This window comes from Leptodactylus fuscus, chromosome 5 (assembly GCF_031893055.1).
Source record: "Leptodactylus fuscus isolate aLepFus1 chromosome 5, aLepFus1.hap2, whole genome shotgun sequence".
NCBI lineage: Eukaryota > Metazoa > Chordata > Amphibia > Anura > Leptodactylidae > Leptodactylus > Leptodactylus fuscus.
In genome coordinates this window covers 48131554-48156208 of record NC_134269.1, presented here as the reverse complement: position 1 = coordinate 48156208, position 24655 = coordinate 48131554, and the positions used below count along the sequence as shown (strand labels likewise).

At 43.4% G+C, this 24655-nt stretch overlaps 2 protein-coding genes across 2 annotated transcripts in view; both read left to right on the top strand.

Annotated features, from left to right (window-relative positions):
• The window catches only part of RAB11FIP1 (RAB11 family interacting protein 1), a 31260-nt gene extending 22411 nt beyond the window's left edge, over positions 1–8849 (top strand). Inside the window, exons 5-6 of the mRNA XM_075273075.1 lie at positions 4023–4125; positions 6285–8849. Coding sequence (XP_075129176.1) covers positions 4023–4125; positions 6285–6494 — 313 coding nt within the window. The 3' untranslated portion in view covers positions 6495–8849. The remainder of the gene's footprint in view (positions 1–4022; positions 4126–6284) is intronic.
• BRF2 (BRF2 general transcription factor IIIB subunit) lies at positions 302–23264 on the top strand. Its single transcript, XM_075273076.1, has 5 exons — positions 302–308; positions 18027–18180; positions 21011–21070; positions 21716–22037; positions 22609–23264. The coding sequence occupies exons 2-5, from the start codon at positions 18027–18029 to the stop codon at positions 23261–23263; spliced, it is 1191 nt and encodes a 396-aa protein (XP_075129177.1). The 5' UTR covers positions 302–308; the 3' UTR covers position 23264.
• Positions 23265–24655: the final 1391 nt, after the last annotated feature.

Below are 24655 nucleotides of genomic sequence, written 5' to 3'. Positions count from 1 at the left end.
TTACAAGGATCTGCACATTATTCACCAATCAAAAATCGGAATTTAAGTATGCCATCGAATAGAAACTCAAAATCTGGAAATTCTAGGGTTAAGGCCAGAACATCGCCCAAATAGAGCATTACATGAGCGTCTCCTCTGCCCCATACTTACAGGAGACACTTGTCATACTGGTGACCTAAGACAACCAATACGAGTAGTATTATAAGACGCACTATAGTGCGGTTTAGTGATTACTACAATATCCATCTTAAAGGAAAAGTATATAAAAAGAATCTGTTCAGAACTGATGACTCAAGTCTGGTGTAACTGTCACTATAGATCTTTATGACTCAAGTCATCAGTGCCTTGCAGCACTGGAGTCCTGGTGTTCAAATCCCGCCAAGGGCAAAAACCATCTGCAAGGAGTTTGTATGTTCTCCCTGTGTTTGCATGGATTTCCATCCCATATTCCAAAAAGACATACTGATAAGGAGAAAATGTACATTGTGAGCTCTATGAGGGGCTCACAATCTACATTTAAAAAAATAAATGAATTACAAATGAATTTATTACAATCTATTCTGCTTAATTGCATCTTCTACATTCACCATCAATCTGCATGTTCAGCTCCTTAAAGGAGTGTTCGCACCTTAGCCTTATAGCACATCCTTTGGATATGTCAATAATATCTGTCTGCAACTCCCTTAGAAGTGAATGGATAGAGATGTGCACATGTGTACTCACCTCTTCATCCATTCTCTGCCTGTATGCAGTAACTATCTCACCAGGCAGGACAGGGGTCGGGGGACGCCCACTGATCAGACATTTATGGCATGTGTATAAACGTCTAAGGTGGGAATACCTGGTTATGGAATAAATGTATTAATAATGTCACCATATTTCATTTAGGTAAGTGAACTGTGTGTTGTACAGTGTTGTGTTCGGGGAGGGGGATCGAGCATTGAGGTTTTTATTCCATTTTACTTTAAATATGGGGAAGGAAATTCATTAAACACTAGCACCTATATTATTATTATTATTTTATTATTTGAGATTATATTTCTTTTTTTGGGGGAGGGGTTCATGTCCAATAGAGAAGCCTATTGAAAAAGCAATGCAATGTCCAAAGCTGACCAAAAATGCAAAAAAAAAAAAAAATGCAACAAAGACCTTTTATTAGGACTAGCCTTTCCTATTATAATCTTATTAGATGCCCCAGATGCTGAATAATTCTGGTGCATGGAGCCCACAGTCCTCTGGCGTGAGTTATAGTACATTTGTTGTGCCGAGGTGAGTGAGATTCAGAACCAGCAATGTGGCGCATCCATAAAAGGACCTTGCGCCAAAGATGCCCCACATTTACTCCATCTATGATAACTGGTGTAGATGAGTTAGTAAATCCACCCCGTTGTTTGTAGTGCAGTCATAATTCACTATAGATCTTTATGTAACAGAATAAACGCCTAAAATTTATTTTATTTTTTTTCTCCCCCTCCTCTGTGAGAAACCACATATAAGTCCTATTTTCTATCGAGGTACACATGACAGCAAGTGATACTTGCAAGTATTTTCTCCTGTTGCTTCCAGCTCCGCACTTCAGTCCTCCTCGCCCGTACAGCCATGACAACATCATCTTGGCTATTGCAATGACTTAGACCTGTATATACCATGTCACTGCTTCACCTATGTAGAAAAGGAAGAAAAAAAACTTACTCACCTGCAGGGAGGACAGAGGAGCGGTGCCGTGGAAAGGATCACTTTACTTTAGTTACTAATTTACTATACACCGGACATTTGCTTTCCTGATTGTTACTAGAATTACCCGATTCTACCTGCGGAAATGCTGCAGTAATAACCCTGTAGAACAGCGAGCCGCCCTGCACATTATATTACCGGAGCTTGCTAACTTTTCTAGGGGTCCGTTCTGATACCAGCTGTAAAGCGAGACTGCAGAATGTTACATGTACTTGGCGCCTGTCTATAGATTAGGCAGAATTAGCTGAGCACTAACGGTTCTGATTGTGGATTATTTCTACTTTCTGTCCAATCCCATATTTCCATTCAATGACTGTCCTTGGCTGCATGTGCTTTTACATGAATGAAGTCAGTGCATGATTTGCATCTGGTTTCCCTGTGTCGTGCAGGTGCAGGATGGGTTATGACTTGTATAAATTATCATAGTATTCTTTTATCTCCCTTGGTATTTAAAGGAGTCATTTTTTTTTGTGGCGGGGTGTTTTTTTTTTTTTTTTTTTTTGCAGCAATTTTGAAAATCGTATTAATGTAACAGACTCCAGCACAAAAAAGACTCCTGTAAAATACCCAGAATGATGAGATATCCGGAGTAATCAGGTTCTCTAGTTAGATGTAATGGTCAAATATTGCAATAAGATTGATAGGGTCCAAACCCCCTAAATATTTGAGGAGGGGGGGGGGGTGCTGCACTCCAGCATGGTAAAACAAGAGAAATGACTTAAAATGATAGTTTTCATTCCAAACCACATCAGTCATTCTCCACTCCACAAATCCTCAAATGCAATGCGAACCATTCTTCCTGAATAAATGGAATGTGAAGGCTACGTGATACTCCGAGCATGTGAGGGAGAGAGGCGTGAAGTAAAACGCTGTAATATGTCCCGGCAGTAGACGCTAGTTTCACGCTCGGCAGATTTTAGTGCCGAATTTTACCTGACTTCAGAAACCCACATACAATGCCATAGGAATGAATGGAAATACATGCCAATTCTAAAATTATTGCAACAGAACTGTTACATGTGAATACCTCCTAAAAGGGTTGTTCCACAAAATGTTACAGGTACATTCAGACCAGAATTCTGAGCATTTTTGTATCGTGTATGTTCTCAATATTTCAGGAATAATTTTTAAAAATAGTCACAATAGTTTTTGTGTCCACCTCAGGAAATGTGCTGACGTGGACAAGCATACTCAGTCTTGTCCCTCTCGCTGGTCCACCTGATATGTAGAGGAATACCTAGTATGGAGAGCCAGATGCCTTCTGAAGTTGCCAAGTGATAAGTGAGATTGAGTTACTACAATTGTAGTTCTGTAGTCTGTGAAGCAGAAGAAGCAGCGGACACATCAGGGATTCCTGGAGAAGCAGAAGCAAGGCTGAGCATGTGTGACCACCTCTGCACATAAACTGAGGAGGACATACAATTATGTTAATATCATTCCTGGCATAGCTGGAGATATAAGCATTGTTAAGATATATCGTATATACTTGAGTATAGCCAATTTTTTTTTTTTTTTTTTTTCAGCACAGTTTTTGTGCTGAAAAAGCCCCTCTCGGCTTATAGTCGAGTCAAGCAATAAAATAAAATTGTGTGTGTGTGGGGGGTGTCTATGACTAACCGCAATAGTAATGTATAGAATCACCCATAAAATAGTGAAAAAAAAGCTTTTAAAAAAAATATAATAAAAAAAGTTCTAAATCCCTTCTTTCCTTAGAATACATCTAAAAGTTGACAATTACTGTGAAACACATACACATTAGGTATCCCTGTGTCTGACAGTGCCCGGTCTACTGAATATAGGGGATCTGCAGTGCTCCTGTTCCGTCAGGAAGGGGTTAATAGGAGCACTGCAGATCCCCTATATTCTGCCAGACTGAATTCCATGTGGGGGGGGGGGGGATAACAGTCCTCAGGCTCAGGGAAGGGGCAGGCAGACAACCAAAACACCTCCTACCCTTTCCCCGCACCCAGCAACTACTGCACCCAAAAAACCTGACCATTTTAATTTTGGAAATTTTCCAGCAGCTGCTGCATTTCCCATCTAGGCTTATACTGGAGTCAATAATTTTTCCCAGTTTTTTGTGGTAAAATTAGGGGCCTCGGTTTATATTCAGGTTGGCTTATACTCGAGTATATACGGTATGTAAATACAAAAAATGTTTAGAATTTTGGGCTGAATTTAACTATAGACTTTCTTTGTTGGTCTTACACCCCCTCCCCCCCTTACTGTTGACCCATTCTGTCAGTAAAATGAAGTGGTTGCTCAATGCGATGTCTATGTCTCTGCAGAACAAATCCAGTGAAGCCAATGAACGCACAGAACAAAAATGTTTCCAACTTCCCCCAGCCGATCAAAGGCCATGAAAATGTAATTAATGTCTATAACAGCAAGGTAAGGTCGTGATATCCACCTGCAGAGGAAATATTTGAAGAAACCACCATTATATGTTCCAACTTTTTTTAGCAAGAGAACTGTGGTTATCAGTTCCTATAACTTCTGTAGACAATGTAGACTGCTTTGTCTTATGGCCTAGAGATCTGAGATATTACATGTGTGAATTATTTGGCATGCTCCTGATCAGCACTTTGGGAGGTATATAGTAGACCCAAGCTTGTTGGTAAAGTTGAGAACTGCAGCTTTAAAATGCAGTTGTAGTTGTAATACAACAGGAGATGGCGCTATTTGAAGTGAGCGCTGCATATTTCTATATCTGCAGCTGTCATTGCCAAACTGTGTAATAAACTGACTATATCTCTGGCTGTACAGCACCTAAAATTGCCCAGATCTTTAATGTGAGTTGTGAGACAGCCTGAGGTATATGCAGTTAAAATGCTGAGGCTAATATCCCTTGAAAATAAACTAATTAGCCATATTGAAATCCAGCAGTACGCAGTCCTCCTTTTGGATCGCAACCAATATAGGCTCCTTGGAGGCCATGTCTCCCGTCCATTGGCTGCCTCTCTTCTTGGCCATGTCTATAAACCAGCATACTATTTCTGCCTCGCTCCATACACTGTGCTGCCTGTCTGAGACCCTCGTAGCACGCAGCGTCTAATTCCCTCCATCCGCATAGTCCCGGGGACTGGTAATCGGTAATGGAATAATTTCATCTAATGGATAATTGGATTAATGTTCCTGATTCTCTCATAAAGATCAAAAGAAATTCTTGAAACGGAAAAAGGATTTATTAACTTTCTTCTGCTCTTAATGACTTTTATGTAAGAGGCTTTAATGAAATAATGGTCTCCGGGCTCCTCTTCATTACAGCTCAGGCAGTATACATCTCATTACATCAGGATATAGATATTTCTGGGAAATCTGACTTCTGCTCACTACAATGATGTGCTCACATAAGACTGTACACGACACGTCATCTTGTCATCCAGACAGCCCGGCTGCATTTATGACTCTGATGATATCACAGCATAGAAACCTCACAAGAGGCCTGTAAATGTATATGATATTTATGACCTGTTCTTCCAGTTGCATTACATATGTGATCACTTCATAGTCCCTATTTATTCTACATGAAGCAGAGACGGTGGGAGAGATTTGCTAATCGCAACGCTTTATTTGCACCAAAACAATTAGCTTCTGTGTTGTGTCCCACAGTTATCAATCCTTGTCTGATGAGGAGAGAGTGGCTTAGTGGTCAAGGGGCCGGGCATAAAGTGTACCTAAATTTTATAACTCAATAGTAATATAATGCGATATATTTTATTAAAGAAAAATGCTCCTTTCTCCTGTTACTCCGCTCCCCTTTCCCCTGCACTGATCGCTGCTTCTGATAAGCTCAGGCTACTGATCTCTATACAGAGGGGAATGGCTCTGAGAAGACAAAGCTGTAGCATGAAAGTGATGGTCTTGTCTCCTCAGAGAGCTAGATATTAATCCTCATAACTAGAGATGAGCGGACACTGTTCGGATCAGCCGATCCGAACAGCACGCACCCATAGAAATGAATGGAAGCACCTGTGTTGCTGACTTTGCCGGCGGCCGGCCAGCGTCACAGGTGCTTCCATTCATTTCTATGGGTGCGTGCTGTTCGGATTGGCCGAATCATCTCTACTCATAACCCATGGATATGGCCATGGTCACTCTTAGACATTAGTGTGGAAGTTCTGTAAAGGGCCGCTCTATTTCTGGCAGTCCCATGTAACTCAGTGTAGCGGCAACGGTCCTTTGAGAATGCTGCCCCATTCAGATAGTGGGACATGGGACCTTGCTCTCCTGATCCCATCATAGACTTGCCCCCTTCACTGTGGATTTGGGATAAGTGTTTGTAGATATAAATCCTTTGAAGTGAAAGACTCTTGAGCTTCCTCTTGCCCCATCAAGTACTACAGCATTAAAATAGCAGCACAAAGGGGCCCACTAAGTGCAAACGGACAAGGACAGATGAGTCCACGGGCTATTTACCAAAATGTGAGACACATGTTCCAGCAGAAACGTTCTACATTTTTCACCTATGGCGACATTACATGGAATCTTGTTTTATTACCTGTCACATCTACTTTGCTTAACCAGTTCCCTATTCTTTTCATTGACAGAAATATGACCCATCAGATCCTGCCTCTGCCTTTGCTCAGCTGACACACGATGAGCTCATCCAGCTGGTATTGAAGCAGAGAGACACCATTAGTAAGAAGGAATCGCAGGTACGAGAGCTGGAGGACTACATCGACAACCTGCTGGTACGGGTCATGGAGGAAACTCCCAACATCCTAAGAAACGGCAGTAAGAAGCTTGGAAGGTTCTAACCTCCTCTAGGACTCATGCACTGAACTGTACACCTCACCTTAGAGAATGAGTGGACTGAGCTGGTTGTATTATACAGTGCCTATCAGAAGGATAGTATATGAAGGTTACATGTTGTAGATATTTTAACACTGGATGAATGGTACTTACAGGGGAAACCCACTTTATTCCTGGAGTAAACCTCAGCACCTCCTATTAGACCCCGCACATTAGCATTCTCTCATCTTCTATATATATTCAGAAGTATTCTACATTATAGTCCTATGCCAAAGATGGTGTGACACTGTTAAGTCACTTGTCCTCACTGATCTCTGCTTACTTTTGACAACTCTGGGAGGGGGGCAGTGCAAACTTGGCAAATCTCTGAGGAAATGTAGAAGAAGCCTCCTGAAAAGCAGTGCCCCATGGGTTTTATGTGTGTGGCAGTGGAATTCAGTATTGTCAGACATTGAAACAGTGTCATCTGTGTAAAGGGGTGTGGCCTCAAAGGGGGGGGGGATAGTAAAACTAGGCTTGTGCAGTGGAGTGTTTGCCAGTTGGTAAGTATACCTGGACTACATGTCCTTTTTCTCCCCATCCTATGGAGGGTGCATGGTACCAGGATATGAGAAGGGTATCAGTAAGTGTGAGTGGACCTGTGGGTGGTCTGTATGTGTATATGTATGTGCCTTGTAAATAAAGGAAGACTTTACCTGTACCCGGGCCATAATGTGCCCGCCTCATTGCAGAGGGATGTATAAGATGATCTATATTTCTATTCAGATATCACTATTTTACTTAGGAAATGTATTTTTCTCTAATGAACAAAATTTCTACAGACGTGCACTAATAAAGTGAGGGTACGCTGCAGGAAAGACCGCCATACCGCAGGGACAATCTGTACTGGAACTCTATGGGACTGTTACAGAGTTTTATTGCTGTGTAGGATGATTTTATTTCAGCTTCCTGTGCCAGCCGGGCTGATCCGATTAATCCCAGAAATCGATGATCTTTTTATGTTATTTAAATGACTATGAATTAGTGTAAAATATATCCGCTCACTGTATAGATGGATGAATAAACTGGAATCTTAGCATGTGATGACTGATACAAGTCATTGGGGAATTTATTATGGCTGGCGTATCATGTGCTGCTCCAGAATTAATAGGCGCCCACCACGTAATAGTGCTGGAGCACTGCGGGGGGTCTACACCGGTCAGGGATTGACATAGATTACAGACACATCTCATGGCCGTTTTTTGAGTAAATTATAATAAATTCAATCTTGAGCTTGGCCAACCTTGGTTGCTCCAAAATATACGCCACATTTGCACCAGAAAACTGGCGCGATAACTTCCGTTAATAACTATCCCCAAATGAATTGGACATCCAATAGGAAAAGAGATGTGCCGGATTATCAGATTTTTTTTTTTTTTAATTTTGTTTTTAATAATGTCAGATTAATGGAATTTTATTGTACTTTTACAACTATGGACACCGGGTGCACTTCACTAATTTATAGTATATTAAGGTGTAACCAGCTTGACTGTCTATGCCACATGGAGAGGCCAGTCAAGGCGGTTTTGGGATTATAAGTGTCAAATGAGTATTACAAGACATAAATAAGACTTTAATATGGAGGGGGTATCTGAACGTTGGAGCTCACTTGTTCAGATCTTTACAGGGTTCTCGCCTCGTGAACCCCTTATCTGGTTTTAATAGTTAAGTGCCTCACACTGTGCGACACTCTTACACATTAGGCAATAGAACTACCATTGTGCCTTCTGAGACACAGGCCCGTACAATATTGTCTAAGGTCGGTTTCAGAGAATTTTAGACGAGAAGTTTTGTCTGCTTATTACAGCCAATTGTCCCGGCTCGACTGCGGGGTCTGCTGATCCAAATACACAGTAGATCAGCAGACCTAGGCTCAGGCCAGGAGACTTGTCCATAAGGCGCTTGTATACACTTGTCTGAATCCGGCCTGTAGGTTTCCTGGATCACAAAGGAAGTCTAGGTGAATGGGCTATAGACTTCTTACATCACTGCGGCTTAAAGGGGTTATCTAGGAGTTTCACATGAAGACCTATCCTTAGGATCGGTACTAGACATGAGGATAGACCATTATGTAAAGTCTCAGATTACCTTCCCTGAATGATCCCAAAACACTTGATCTATCATCTGGAGGAAAATGCTTCTGTGTCTACTTGATCAACACCTTAAGATGTATACTACAGAACAATGCATCTATTGCTGGATTTAAGTGACTTCCATATTGCCCAGCTCCTGCGGGCCCCTCTAGCAGCACTTTATGACGTATATTATTCTGATATTATAAGCTGGACTATTTTCTCTTTTTGTAGTGATGATTTATTTATAAAAATTAATAAACATGTATATTAAATTTGGATGCCTTGTATTGTACTTCGTGTGGCTTTTTGACAACCTAGATGGTTACTGTACGTAATGTTCCACTGTTCGCGCTGTTGTTCGGTCCCAAATCTTCACCCTGGACGTAGTGTTGTCTAATGGTGGCTGCTGGGGGAAGGGTCTGGTCAGTACCTATACATTAGAGGCCATATTGAGGGGAAACGCGGACCTGGACTGCACTAAACAAGGGGATGGCGCTTCTTAGTGGGATCCCTATGAATGTGGTATGAACAGAACAGGAAATCTTTACTATTGAGGTAAACAAGAAATGGGACTTTCCCCGAAGAATTACCTCAGGATCAAGGTAAGTACTTCCTGGTAGAGAGTCATTGTGTAACACACGAGGCCTTACAAACATGGAGGAGAAAACTTCCTGGTTCTATGGAGATGTATAAGCCCAGATTTACTAATACAATCCTACAGCTAAACCGTACAATCCCAGACTAGACTATCGTAACTGCTCCAGATTTATCTAAGTGTCTGACGTGGTTTGGTGTATTCTTACAAGGTCTGGTCTCTTTGCACCTTTTTAGTTGACTTAAAACTTCTTTTTAAACCCTTCTTCTTGCACTGTGTGAAAAAAATGGGGCATGGTTCATAATGTACCAAATTACACAAAAATATACTGCACAATATTGATCTAAAGTAAGCCAACCTAGAGGTAGCATAAGGGCTCTTTCACACGGGGCAAGAAGGGGTGGATTTTGATGCAGAATTCACCGCAAGATCTGCCCCCTCACAATAGGTCTATGGAGACCTAGCGGAAAGAAGAAATGACAGGGCCTTTCTTCAGGGGAATTCCGCATCAGGAAGTCAACGGGAGGCAGAAAAACCTAACAACCCTCCCCCCCCCCCCCAAACACATGTGAACTAGCCCAAAATCTCCACTATATATTTAGATACATCAGTTATTGTGGTGTATCTGACACCGGTGGGGTTCAGAATAGAAAACTCTGGTGGGGATGTATTTTTTATTTACCCTTTTCCCATTGTTTGACTCTTTAATGGCTGCCAAGACCCTTGCTAGTATTACTGTGTTACACTGATGCTCTACATTACAAAGTTCTGTCCCTTTAAGAAGCCATAGAACAATAAAGCAATGTGCTGTACATTGTATATATGCTGTAATACTACTTGTTTACTAAGTAAATAATTGGAAGACTTAGCTTTGTGTGAGCTATAAGAGTAATTGCAGGAAATGTCACCGGACAAACACTGGGTGGAGCGGAATATGGCGTATACATCATGTATCATACACGGTGATCGGCTGCTGGGAAATCTGCTAATCCTTTAATGCTCAGGCCTAGCAGATCTCTGCTGAGATCTCAGATGAGCTCAGTATTTATTGCTGTACAAAATGAGAGCAGGTTCATGTCTCACAAATATAAGTAGGATCTGTATTGGAAGAGGCCCTGACTTCATGGCTAATGTTAGCCTATGCTAAGGTAAGCAACCTTCAGCACCCCAGCTGTTGTAATACAGCTCCCAGTATTTGCTCCGCTGTTCTTAGAAATTGCCATAGAAGTGAATGGAGCTTGCTGGGAGTTGTTATATCACAGCAGCTGGAGTGCCAAAGGTTGCTGAACTTTAATGTATGAACTCTGAAAAGAGCCTGCTGGGGGAACAAAAGAAATGAAAAACTTAACTGTGAGGGGTCAAAATCTCTCCACTATATCCATCACAGTATAGAAACCATGATGCCGGTGTCATTCAACCAGTGTTGAATTATAAGAGGACCTGATCCTGGGTGCGTAGACCTAGTATATAGAGGGTCCTTCTGTTCAGTGACTCCCTCTGTGGGCCAGAATTGAGAACTGTTTTGTAGGGGCAGCTCTCATGCTAGTGGAGCCAAGCTATCCTCATCTTACATGGACAGCAATTCACATCAATGACCACCATGTACACCATTAAGATACCTAATGTGTATGTGTTTCATAGTATTGACATACAATCTTCTAGGGAAAGCAGGACGAGGAATGACTTGAATTATTTAATATATTTTTTTATTTTAATATTGTTACTTTTTTTTTTTTTTTTTTTAATTTATTTTTTTGATGGCACTTATTAGACTCCTGGCAGCATGTTTAAATACCTGACATCTGCTGTACTAACACAGTGGGGGGTATATTCCACTCGAAATATATGACCCCTTTTTATTCACAGACGTCCACACAGAATAGTGGTCAATACTTTATACTTAGCTATCCTGGCCTTCCGCTGCTGCCTCCAGGGTGTACTGAAGCTGATGCTGGGATGCTGTACATAGCAATAAGACAATAAGTAGCTGCCGATGTGTCACCTAACTTGTCTTGGTGTGTCATAGATTCGCCATCCCTGGGTTAGAGTGACATGTTGACTTATAGTCAGATGGCAATGCTGCGATACTATAACAGAACGAATAATGAATGTTGCAAATAGTTACAACCTGACAGTCAGCAGAAATGAACCCTGTCGGCTTTCTGGGAGACTCCTTTTACTAACACTGGCGTGACATTTACAGTCAATGTCATATAGCCCGTAGTCTTCTAATGGCGTGTCATTCAGGTACTATTGGGATGATGTCATGGTACACAGATGTATATGTATGAGCTGGAGACATGTAAGGCCACATGAAATTCTGTAATAAGTCATGAGGGACGTACATACTTCCACATGAGGACTGCTTCAACTTTGCAATGTATCACTCTTGGTCACACACCGGTCCTCGGTTACATATACAGTATAATTTGTCGGCCTGCTCTGTTATTTCCTCCATCACAGATTCTATCAAAAAGGTTGGAAATAAGGATGACTAGAGATGAGCGAGTAGGTATTCGATTGAGTACTACGGTATTCGAAATATTCGTACTCGATCAAATACTACTAGCTATTCGCACTACATCTTCGATTCAGAGCCAGCGTTGATTGGCCGAATGCTATACAGTGTATAGCATTCGGCCAATCAACGCTGGTTCTGCACCAGGCTCGTCCTTGCTAGTCAGGAGAGCTGCAAGCTTGCTGTTACGAGGGAGCTTACTTTTTGTCAGGAATGCATTGGCCAGTGTACAGCATTTAGCCAATCAACGCTGGTTCTGCTGGAGGCTCGTCTGTGAGGAGGCGGAGTCTAAGATCGGACCACAGCAGTCTCCATTGTGGTCCAATCTTAGACTCCGCCTCCTCACAGACGAGCCTCCGGCAGGACCAGCACTGATTGGCCGAATGCTGTACGCTGGCCAATCAACGCTGGTCAATACATTCCTATGAAAAAAAGTCAGCTCCCTCATAACAGCAAACTGCCAGCTCTCCTGACTAGCAAAGACGAGCCTTCGGCAAATCAACGCTGGTTCTGCAGCAGTCTCGTCCTTGCTAGTCAGGAGAGCTGGCAGCTTGCTGTTGCGAGGGAGCTTACTTTTTATCAGCGCAACTGCAAGCGCTGTGCAGTTAAAGCACACGGACCCCATAGACTATAATGGGGTCCGTGCGCTTTAACTGCACAGCGCTCCTCCTAAACACTCTCCTCCTGCTATTCCTGGACTTGGTGACTCCTTTAGTCGAATAGTGGTTTCCCCTGAAACGAGCATTTTTACTTATAGACTATAATGGGATTAGATATTCAATCGAGTAGTCGAATATTGAGGCTCTACTCAAAACAAATATCGAATCTCGAATATTTCACTGTTCGCTCATCTCTGCTAATGACTACTCTTGCTTTTCTATGATATTTTTTCCAGTAAAGTGCTACGTACCATGGCGGAAAGTCAACTTTCCTCATTATAGTCTGTGGGGTCTGTCATGACGGCTGTTACTTTTGTTGCTTTTTCCTGTAACACAACAGAAAAAAAAGAGAAATATGAGCACAGATGTGAACATGAGAAAATTCTCATCGTTTACCTGTGGAAACCAGGGCAAGAAAGTCCTGCACACCAACATGAATCGGTTCATTCGTTCTTGGTGCAGAGGTATCTCTATTTTTGTGAATATGGGTGAATATAGAAATTAACTCTTTGGACCAACAGTGGAGTTGCCCCTTACCTGTGTAGAGCAATGGCAACACCCTCATTATTCCAAAGAGCTCATTTGCAAATTGACCAAAACAGAGATATCTTAGCAATGGAGGTACAAAGGGAAAGCGCTGTCTGATTCAGGCGACCCCCAACCTATCTGTCTGCAGGGTTGGGTTGATATGATGGGATCTGCTGACAGACTCCCTTTAAAGCATACACACAGTTATATTTACTCTAGCAGTGGAGGTTGGTGGCCATCAAGAGCTGGACCCCCTGTGTGTAATATGGCAGTGAATGTGAGTGTTGCAGGTAGAAGTTCACAGTAGTACAGAGTAGAGATGAGTGAGTACTATTCGAAACGGCCGTTTCGAATAGCACACACCCATAAGAATGAATGGAAGCGGCCAGCCGCTTACCCCCCTGCGTGCTGGCTGCGTCCATTCATTCCTATGGGTGCATGCTATTCGAAACAGGAGTTTCGAATAGTATTCGCTCATCTTTAGTACAGAGGATCCTTTGTGTCCCCCACAGGCCACCGCCAGTATTTTGCAATGTTGCAGGAATATTCCAGACACTACTAACAAGCCTCAAGGCTAAATAGTAATTTGCTAAACGGAGTCTGGAACAATATATAATGAATATTTATAATGGAAACTCCCTTTAATACCATTGCCAGATGAAAGAAACCTAATATCCAATATGGTCTATCAAACTCCTTCACCAAACCTCAGGTGCTCACCAAGAAAGGACACATAAGTGTCGAGATACACAATCAATTGCAAAAAATATTATATTCAATGTATTCAACAGATAAGTCTTTCACTTTAGAACAGCCAATGAACTACATTTAGGGTAAGTTCACATGGGTTTTTTTGGTCAGGATTTTGAGGCCGTATCCACCTCAAAATCCTGACCAAAAAGATGTCTCCCATTGAAATCAACATGCTCATTCTTTCTGTTCTCCCCGTGTTCACGTGGATTTCCTTCCATTCTACAAAAGACATCCTGATAAGAAAAATAAAATGTACATCGTGATCCCTATATGGGGCTCACAATCTACATTACAAAAAAAAAAGCAGTAACCTTTACATATTTGCAATTGACATAATCGTGCTAACCTGCAGAATAAATTAAAAATGGGGTTTTTTACCATACAATGAACAAGGCAAAATTATACTCAAAATCAATTGCAAATTTCAATCTTTTCCCATTCTCTCCCAAAAAAAGAGTTAAAAAAAGCTTAGTCATTAAATTAGTAATTACGCCATTAAAAATTACAACTCATCCCACAGAAAAAAAACAAAACAAAGCTCGCATGTGGCTATATCAACATATAAATAAAAAAAAAAGTTATGTGTCTTGGAATGAAAAATAATGTTTCATCCTTAAGCCGAAAATAGTACATGTCCGAAAGATTAGGGCACACCTAGTGTTCTACAGTAATTGTGTTTTTCCGTCAGTTTCGGGGAGGGGGCATCCGGGCATTTGTAGAGAAAAAATATGTCTTACAGACTTATTTATGTAGGCATCTTGTTTTGCTTGTTTGGAGAACAAAATGGCTTTTCTGGGTTACAGTTCAGTGCACGTATATTGAGCTGTTAGGTAAACAGCTTTTCAGAGGGATCACAGTGTGTATCCGCCTGCTATATCTGCACCACAGGCAGAAAGACGTAAGGAAATTGTACATCTTTTTCTGGACATCATGTGGTGCTTCTTACACAATGGCTGAGAGACTGAGAACATTTACTGTAGAGCAAGAACTTTGTCCGTGACACCTCACATAGGAATCTCACCTGACCTCGCCTTGTTACATAGCTGGAATAACAATCCTTATTATATGTCTATGTTGCAAAGAAGGCGAGCTTTATTGTTCTCGGTAGTGGATACAGCGCAAAATTGTTCTGCGGTTACCAGTATGCGTGCTGTGTATTTATCCATGTGAGGCGTAAATAGTACAAGGAAGCGGTGACACTATACATATTATCTGTAATCCTATGCCGCAACTTTATGGTACGCAATAAATATGGAAAGATTACACCAGATGTAAATAAGTGTCATCCTGACGTGATCCAGTGTTACAAGCTGCAGTATACTGTAGTTTAAGCTGGTTGTCACTATATTGCAGTGGAGGAGTTAGGTTACAGCCCCACATTGTGGAAAAGCTGAAGTTTCTGTTGCAGATTTTCCCGGGGTTTTTTGAGCCAAAGCCAGGAGTGGTTTTAAATGTTAAAATATAAGAGATTCTTATATATTCCCCATTCCTTTTCAAGCCACTCTTGACTTTGGGTCAAAAAACCGCAGTAAAATCTGCAAAAAAAAACAAACTGCATTTCTGCAATGTGAGGCCTCAGCCTTAAAGGAGTTGTCCCATCTCAAGGATCCTATTTATACTGCTAGTATATGTGGATTTAAGACTTTTCCTAAATACATTGCTTCAGTAAAACTGCTTTGTATGGCCGCTATCTGAGATTATTCACTTCATTGTTTACACTGCGTTTCCATAACCACAGAACTGGGGGTGATCTTATCTCTCACAGACCTAACACAGAGTTAATTGCAAGCTAACTCTTGTTCCTGTAGCAAGTAAATTTGGTATTCTTATCACCTATCAAATCCATCAGCTTTATACTGTGTATCTTCCAGTGATACTGTGCTAATTTATTTACAACCAATCCCTCATTACTGACTGCAAACATAGCAAATAGCAGATCTGGCTTTGTCTGAGAGACAGCAAGTGAAACCCTGCCCACCAATTCACTGAGAAAACCCGGAAGTGAACAGAGCAGACAGCATGCAGGTTGGTGAAACAAGCGAGTTGGGAATATCCCTTTAAGGCTAAGGCCCCATGTGGCGTCCTGCAGCATAAAAAGCACTGCAGGGAAAACTGCAGTGGCGACACATCAGGGTTCTTCCCACAGCACTTTGAACTGAAAGTTTGCAGAGGTTTCCTCTGAGGACTTTCTGCTTCAATTATACTGATAGGGAAACCACCGGTGTTTCCGTAGATATAATTGACATGCTGTGATTTCCAAAACCGCAATGGTCATGCGTTTTTTTTTCCCCCCCCCACAAAGTGGGGATGGGATTTGCCAGAATCCCACCCAACTTGCTGTGACTGTAAAATGCCACATAGGGCTCAAGTCTATTAAGAGGTATTCTACCAAAGCAAGTTATCTCCTATCCGATCTGATCAGGAGAACAGGGGAATTAGATCCTCAGTTCTGTATGGAGCAATAGTCGGGCAGCACTGCTCCATTCATTTCAGGGAGGGATACCTGAAATTCACTGCTTGACTATTTCCAGGGCTCCCATTGATATGAATGGAGCAGTGCACATGCTGTCCGACCACCAGTCCATTGGGAACGGGGGACTTTTAAGTGGTTGGGTCCCCACTGACCTGCATATAATTCCCTATTCTATGGATAGGAGATAACTTGATTTGGTGAGAAAACCTCTTCCCGACATTTACCATATACTCTATATACAGTGGATGCTGACAGCAGGCATCCATTGGTAACGGGAGACAATTCCATCCATGAATACTTAGAGATTGTCCAGTCCATACTGGGGGTAGAAACATAACAAACCATTATTCACCTCTTCCCGTGCCATTGTATACAGATTCCCCGGCTGTTTGTGTGAGGGCACCGCTGCAGCCGATTACAGGTCTCACAGGTCACATGTGGGCTGTGAAGAGGTCACCACTGAGGCCTATGGTTGGCCACAGCAGGACATCAGCAGGGGAGTTGTATACAGACCAATGGAGCAGCTGATACTGAAACAGAGGCACAGGGAAAGGTGAGTAATGGTTTGTTACATATATTTCCACAGGGGTCTGTGGGGTTTCTGCCTGAAAAATGCAGAGAGAAAAGTCCTGCAAGTGGAATAGGGGACGGAATCCCCAGTGTAGACCCATAGGTGTAAGCCTATGAAGTGTTCCTTGCTGCTCCTGCTTTTGGGTGAATGACAAAAGGTTAGGTTACAGAATCTCTTGTTTTCTTCATGTGCCAGCTATGGGAAGTATACCAGCTACTCCGCATCCATAGATGTAGACTCCTATTGACTTCAATGACATTTTTTCACATGTAAAAAATGCGTCAAAAAACACAACGTGTAAAAAAATGTCATTGAAGTCAATGGGAGTCTTATTTTTGCACGTGTATTCTTTACATGTGTATTGTATCAACATGAGCGTGCGTTTACTCCGTGTGAATGGACCCTAATAAAGGATAAGTTTTTACCTACATTGGCGAGTGCTGCTTTATTATTTCTATTGCACATGGAGGACTGTACTTGCCGTCTGCTGAGCACCTGCACAGAATATATGGGCTCCTCTGAAGACTTCTGATGAATTTGATAATGACCCCTTGTTTCGGAATGATCCGGGGTTGCCAACCTGCTTGTCTATTTTGCACTCCATCACAGTAAAGGTTCTAACTGTATGACAAGAAGCAGAGATCTTGAGAAGTATGCAAAACTAATATAGAAAGTGTATGAGAAACAGCTCCCATTATGGTGTTGGTTTAGGGGCCCAAACCCTGGTCACAGGTTCTAACTCAGGGGTAGGGAACCTTTGGTTCTCCAGCTGCTGTGAAACTACAACTCCCAGCATGCTCCATTCACTTCCATGGGAGTTCCCAGAACAGCAGTGCAAGTATGCATGCTGGGAGTTGTAGTTTTGCAATAGCTGGAGATCTGTACGTTCTCTACCCCTGTTCTAACTTCATTCACAACTATAGAACATCTTCAGTCATACATAAACCTGACACTACAGCGCCACCTAGTGTCAAAGTCTGTATTTACCGTATTGTTTTTATAATGAAAGTGTACATTGATCCTCCCCAGTGCCCGCCATATTACGAGCTTCCCGATATGTCCCATATGCTTTCCCACTTCTTCACGTTATAGAGAGTATTTTAACGAATACCTGGTCCCAGCAGAAGAGCTGAGCCGGAAATGACGTCACGCTAGAATGCTGCTACGTATCATTCTAATGTTGTCTTCAGTTATCAGGATCGGCGGCCATTTTTTTGAAGCCAATTCGCCAATAGTCACAGACTAGACAAGACATAATAGCGGCTGCTCAGAAAATATAAAGCTTCACGGACGTGTTTATTTTGGTGACCGGCACGTCACCCAAAGATGTCGGGTGGTAAGAAGTGCCCGGACTGCGGCTCCTGTGAGATTGTGGAGGACGCCCATTACTCCCAGGAGCAGCTTGTGTGTGCAGACTGCGGCTATGTCCTGACCGAGGGCAGACTGACAACCACACAGACTGAGGAAAACTTCCTGCAAGGTGAGGGCCGCAGAGAAGCACGGCAACCAATGAGAAGCCAGCTAACATTTATCAGGGCAGGTTAGAAAATGAAAGACGTGATCTAATTGGTTACAGTGTGTTACCGCTCACATGCAGCCTCTATAACTGCTGATCTCCGTATGCAGCCTCTGCGCCTGGAAAGCGGGGTTTTTTTTTTGTTTTTTTTTGTACAGGCCTAAAGTCCTAAAAACGGTTTCCAGGCGGAGAGGCTGCATGCGAACATCGGCGGTTATAGGGGATGCATGCGCGCACCGGCGGTTATAGAGGCTGCATGCGAACATCGGCGGTTATAGGGGATGCATGCGCGCACCGGCGGTTATAGAGGCTGCATGCGGACATCAGCGGTTATAGGGGCTGCATGCAGACATCAGCGGTTATAGAGGCTGCATGCAGACATCAGCGGTTATAGAGGCTGCATGCAGACATCAGCGGTTATAGAGGCTGCATGCGGACATCGGCGGTTATAGGGGCTGTATGCGGACATCGGCGGTTATAGAGGCTGCATGCGGACATCGGCGGTTATAGAGGCTGCATGCGGACATCGGCGGTTATAGGGGCTGCATGCGGACATCGGCGGTTATAGGGGCTGCATGCGGACATCAGTGGTTATAGAGGCTGCATGCGGACATCGGCGGTTATAGGGGCTGCATGCGGACATCGGCGGTTATAGGGGCTGCATGCGAACATCGGCGGTTATAGAGGCTGTATGCGGACATCGGCGGTTATAGGGGCTGCATGCGGACATCAGCGGTTATAGGGGCTGCATGCGGACATCGGCGGTTATAGGGGCTGCATGCGGACATCAGCGGTTATAGGGGCTGCATGCGGACATCAGCGGTTATAGGGGCTGCATGCGGTTATAGAGGCTGTATGCGGACATCAGCGGTTATAGAGGCTGCATGCAGACATCGGCGGTTATAGAGGCTGCATGCAGACATCGGCGGTTATAGGGGCTGCATGCGGACATCGTCGGTTATAGGGGCTGCATGCGGACATCGGCGGTTATAGGGGCTGCATGCGGACATCGGCGGTTATAGGGGCTGCATGCGGACATCGGCGGTTATAGGGGCTGCATGCGGACATCGGCGGTTATAGGGGCTGCATGCGGACATCGGCGGTTATAGGGGCTGCATGCGGACATCGGCGGTTATAGGGGCTGCATGCGGACATCGGCGGTTATAGGGGCTGCATGCGGACATCGGCGGTTATAGGGGCTGCATGCGGACATCGGCGGTTATAGGGGCTGCATGCGGACATCGGCGGTTATAGGGGCTGCATGCGGACATCGGCGGTTATAGGGGCTGCATGCGGACATCGGCGGTTATAGGGGCTGCATGCGGACATCGGCGGTTATAGGGGCTGCATGCGGACATCGGCGGTTATAGGGGCTGCATGCGGACATCGGCGGTTATAGGGGCTGCATGCGGACATCGGTGGTTATAGGGGCTGCATGCGGTTATAGAGGCTGCATGCGGACATCAGCGGTTATAGGGGCTGCATGCGGACATCAGCGGTTATAGAGGCTGCATGCGGACATCGGCGGTTATAGGGGCTGCATGCGGACATCAGCGGTTATAGGGGCTGCATGCGGACATCAGCAGTTATAGGGGCTGCATGCGGACATCAGCGGTTATAGGGGCTGCATGCGGACATCAGCAGTTATAGGGGCTGCATGCGGACAACGGCGGTTACTTTTAAAAACCCATTAAAATGAAAGGGGTTTTAAAGCTGACTGTCCCCTATCCATTTTCCCCGGAGTTTAGGACGGAAACCCCGGGGCAGACAACGGCGGTAGTGTGAATGCCCCCTAAGAGTTAGTTATTTGCTGGGTGGTGCAGCAAGTATCATACAGAGTTCGAGCATAATAACATCAAAATGGATTGTAGCGCAGGGTCCATTCGCCCCCATTATAATACAAATTCTTATTCCACTGTATTGACATCTGCCAGTACAGTTGATTGTTGTTGCAGGAAACAGGAGTCTACTGGAGGTGAGTATTTGCTGGGCAAACCTCACGACATTCGCCCGGGAGTCTCATTCAGACTGAACACGTCTGAACCAGAACTGCCATTATTATATTATGGGGGACCCCAGACTATAATTAGTGGAAGCTCCGGTATGGTGAGTAAATGTAACAAAAAGTATTACTCACCTCTTCTGGGCTGTGGCAGGAGTCCCTGTCCTCTTCAGGTCTCTCCCGCTTTCTGAATGGGTCACGCTAGAGTCATGAGTCATTCTGAACAGCCTAGAACACACGGTACCCTTAATCCAGCCCTGGATACATCTTTCCATCTCCGATGTCTGATCACATGGAGAGACAGGTTTTGGGGTTTGTTTTTTTTGTTTTAAGACTACGTCCACACTGGACTAGTATGCTGCTGATATTCTGTCCAGATTTGCAAGCGTAAAAGCCATAACATGGTATAGTACCCACAAATGCATACTTATCAACTGTTATGAATTTGTTGTGACTCTAACAAATTTTAGAAACAATCCCAGCAAATCGTACATGTCCTGGTAAATTCCAACAAAAAAGAGTCAGTGTTTTTTGCAATATTCATCAAAAAAATGGACATGCCCATCACAGGATGGCATGAATGCAAATAATTGTCTCAGGGCAAAGAGAAAGATTTCCTTGGGGCACTCCTAGGAATCTTGGAAACGCTGTTTTTTGGAGTTTCCCTTTACCTTCTCTGTGGTATTCTCTAATGATATAACATGCAGTGTCTTGATGTTTTGCAGTTGTTATTGCATCTACTTCTCTTGCAGACGAGTTCTCATTGTCATTCTGTTTCGGTTTTGTTCACAGCGGTGACATTTAGCGAGGGCACGGGACAGAATGAGTCAATCAGCCGAGCTAAACTACGGGGTAAGTTTCATGTGTCAGTCGTGAGCTGTGTCAGCTTTTTTGTCTGTTTTGCAGCCATATTAGTTGTTACTTTAGCACTTGAACAATTCGTTCGCAACCAGCGTAGCTATGTTTCTTGTTAGTTGTGTTGTCTTTTGTAAATCTTTTCACTACAAGCAAGTAGATGGTTAATGTCGCACATTTGTGGACTTTCATTATAAGAAAATGTTTTCCTTGGTGAGGCCAATTCCCCCCAAAAAACATTGCAAAACTTCTCCTCAGTGATAACTGTCTGGTCAGTCCCTCTGCTGGGACCCCTAAGAGTGAACACAGTCCTTCTCTAGTCTTCTACCGCTTGTGTCACTGCTCAGGAGGATGCTAGGACAGTGGGGGAGGTTTTTACAGTACACCAAGTCATAAAATACAGAGTAAGGCCTGGTTTGCATCTGCGTCCGCTGAGCCCGCTTGGGTCTTTGGTGCTTGACTTTACTGTTTTGTGAAAAAATGTTTGTTTATTCATTTTATGCCATTTGGTTGCTGTAATTGTCTATGTGACCGCTGTATGACTGACTATGTGACCGCTGTATGACTGACTATACTTTTCACTAGATGACATATTAGTAAAGTGTAACATCGATCCTATGTAATCTGTCTTCTTTCCACCAGGTATCGTGCGGATCAGGAATCTTTGTAGAGTTCTTAAACTTCCAGACTCCTTTGCAGATTCGTCAGTGTCCTATTATGAGCGTGCCTTCTATCTCCCAATGTGCCACGGTGCTAGATGTGAGAAGAAGGAAGCGATCATGGGCTGCTGTGTGTACATCACATGCAGGCAGCATGGCTGGCCTATAACTATAGCTACCATCTCTGCCCTACTTTACTCCAAACTTGAACTCCTCAGCACTGCGTTCACGGAACTGGTTCAAGATTTGAAGATAGATTTACCAACTCTGAGTCTTCAGGATCTGGCCAAAAGTCACTGCCAAAGGTAATCTAACCTAGATTATGGGGAAGATTTAAGGATGCACAGAGTTAAAAATAAACTTAACTGGGCCTTGTTAGGCTGCAGACATCCACTGTATCCATAAACATGATGGGTGACTACGGGTCCGCTAGTAAAGTACCTGCCAACATTAACCCTTTCTCTGTCAAGTGACCGGCCACTGCTTCTTTTGTAGTTCAGTTCCATGTGTCATTGACGTGGTGGCACACATGCAGACTTCTTTGGAGTTGAAAGGTGGTGGGATCCAGTGTAAGGTTACATGGATTACGCTACCTTGGTAGTGATAGTTGGTCTTAAATAAGAATACACACATCAGGACTGTGCTATGTACGCGTCAAATAAGAGCACAAATTCCATACAAATGTTTTCCTGCTCAAAATTGAGTCCCAGGGCCCCATGTGTCCATGTTTGTGTGTATATATAGTGAATATCTGAGATAGGTAGATTGACAAATATATACGAAAAAGTTCGACTTGGGATTTGTCACGTTCATAGGGTCACATGATTGTGTTTTCTGCTATAAGCACCATCTTAATTATATTCTTATTATCCGCAGCTTCAAGTTATTCCAAGATCCTTCCGATGTCCCAGAGGGATATGCAGAGGATCTAGCAAAAGTATTGGAGCGGACTTTACAAATACTGGAGCTAGCCAGTGAGACCTGGCTCGTCACTGGACGTCAACCCGTTCCCCTCGTAACAGCAGCGGCCTATCTCTCTTGGCAGTCCCTCAAACCCCTACAAAGGCTGTCCTGCAATATTACTCGATTTTGCAAGTTGGCCGATACAGCTTTGCCTAAACCAGCATTATTGCGACTAAAAGAATTTAAAGAAACTTTACTAAAGCTGTCCTCACAGCTCCCGTGGCTGAAGATGCTAACAATTAATAAAAAAACGGTGGTCTATCACTTGGGTGACATCTTAAAGCACCAGAATTATCTTCTCAGGAAAGCGATGGAAGCTATGGAGGCGTCCACCACAAAGTCAGATGAAGGCAAGCCTTGTGATGCACAGCAGCCTGCTGCTCCCTTCCTACCTCCATGTGTAACCAAGCCAAAAAAGAGAACCTACCATAATGCTTTTCCCAATGGGCACCAAGAAGTTACAGGGGATGAGGAGATTTTGGACAGTGAGATAGAGCAGTACCTGAGGACTCCAGCTGAGGTGGCTTGCTTGCAGCGGATACAAGCCCAGCTCCATACAACTCAGTGAATCTACGAGTCTTTGTTTTTACATATATTTTTTTGTGTTTTACTATCAATAAAAAAAAGTAATATATGTCAACAGCTGATGTGGTATTGTCAACTAGTACACATTCAGTAGAACACTATGCTCATCATACACTTAGGGTAAGTTCACATGGGGTTTTTTGGTCCGGAACCTGAGGCAGACTCCGCCTCAGGTTCCGGACCAAAAACCGGCATCCAGTCGCGAACTCCGCTCCGGATTAGGCCCAAATGAATGGGCCTAGTCGGGAGGAGGGAGTGTCTTCAGGCGGATGTCGCCAGATGAATCCGCCTGAAAGAATGACCATGTCGCTTCTTTTTCCCAAATCAATTGGAGCCGGTCAGTTCTTTTTTCCGGGAGCCATTTGTTCCAGCTCCCGGAAAAAAAAAACTGACCGGCTCCCATTGATTTCAATGGGAAACGTCTTTTTGGTCAGGATTTTGAGGCGGATACGGCCTCAAAATCCTGACCAAAAAACCTCATGTGAACTTACCTTTATTTAAAGGGGTTGTATGAGATTAACATTTTTTAACCTCTTAAGGATATAGACTATTTTGGTACTTAAAGGGAACCTGTGGCATTGAGCCGTGTAATCTGCAGGCAGCAAGAGAAACTGAGCAGATTACTGTGTAGGTTTGTGGGAAAAGATTCAGTGTAACTTATTTCTCTACTAGCTGGTACCCGCGACTTCGTCTGCGGTGATTGTAGAAGTGGGTATATACAGGCGCGGGTAAGGTTTTCGTACTGTGTATAAGGGATGGGATATGAAATGTAACTTTGTATCTTGTTTTTGCTGTAATTCAGAGAATACGTGTGACTTTTGTGTTGAAGTTACTTTGTATTTGAGCTGCTATATATACGGTGTTGTGAGAAACTTTACATAGTGACTTTGGGACAGAAGTATTTGAAGTTAACCCTTTCCCGCCGATGGCATTTTTTGATTTTCGTTTTTGACTCCCCTCCTTCTAAACCCCATAACTTTTTTATTTCTCCGCTCCCAGAGCCATATGAGGTCTTAATTTTTGCGGGACAAATTTTTCTTCATGATGCCACCATTAATCCTATTAATATTATAAATGTGAAAGTTTGTGAGTTTGGATGTTTGTGGGTTTGTGTGTTTGGATGTTTGTTCCTCAATCACGCAAAACCCGCTCGACCGATTTGGCTGAAATTTTCCACAAACATAGTTAATACACTCGATTGCGCAATAGGCTACTTTTCGTCACAACAGCGCACATACGTTTGTGCCAGGACCCCCACAAAACCCAAACTCACACCACCATCTCTGCAATCTCACACACTTTGGACCATAGCAAGCCACAAAATTCATATTGCCCTCTACAGCCTCGCCCCTAACCCCACACAATCTCATATATA

Bases quoted from the DNA above. Each gene is read 5' to 3' on its own strand.
- BRF2 (XM_075273076.1), top strand. From the start codon at position 18,027: ATGTCGGGTGGTAAGAAGTGCCCGGACTGCGGCTCCTGTGAGATTGTG. The intron at 18,181-21,010 runs GTGAGGGCCGCA...TTTTGTTCACAG, and splicing joins TGAGGAAAACTTCCTGCAAG to CGGTGACATTTAGCGAGGGC. The intron at 21,071-21,715 runs GTAAGTTTCATG...TCTTTCCACCAG, and splicing joins CAGCCGAGCTAAACTACGGG to GTATCGTGCGGATCAGGAAT.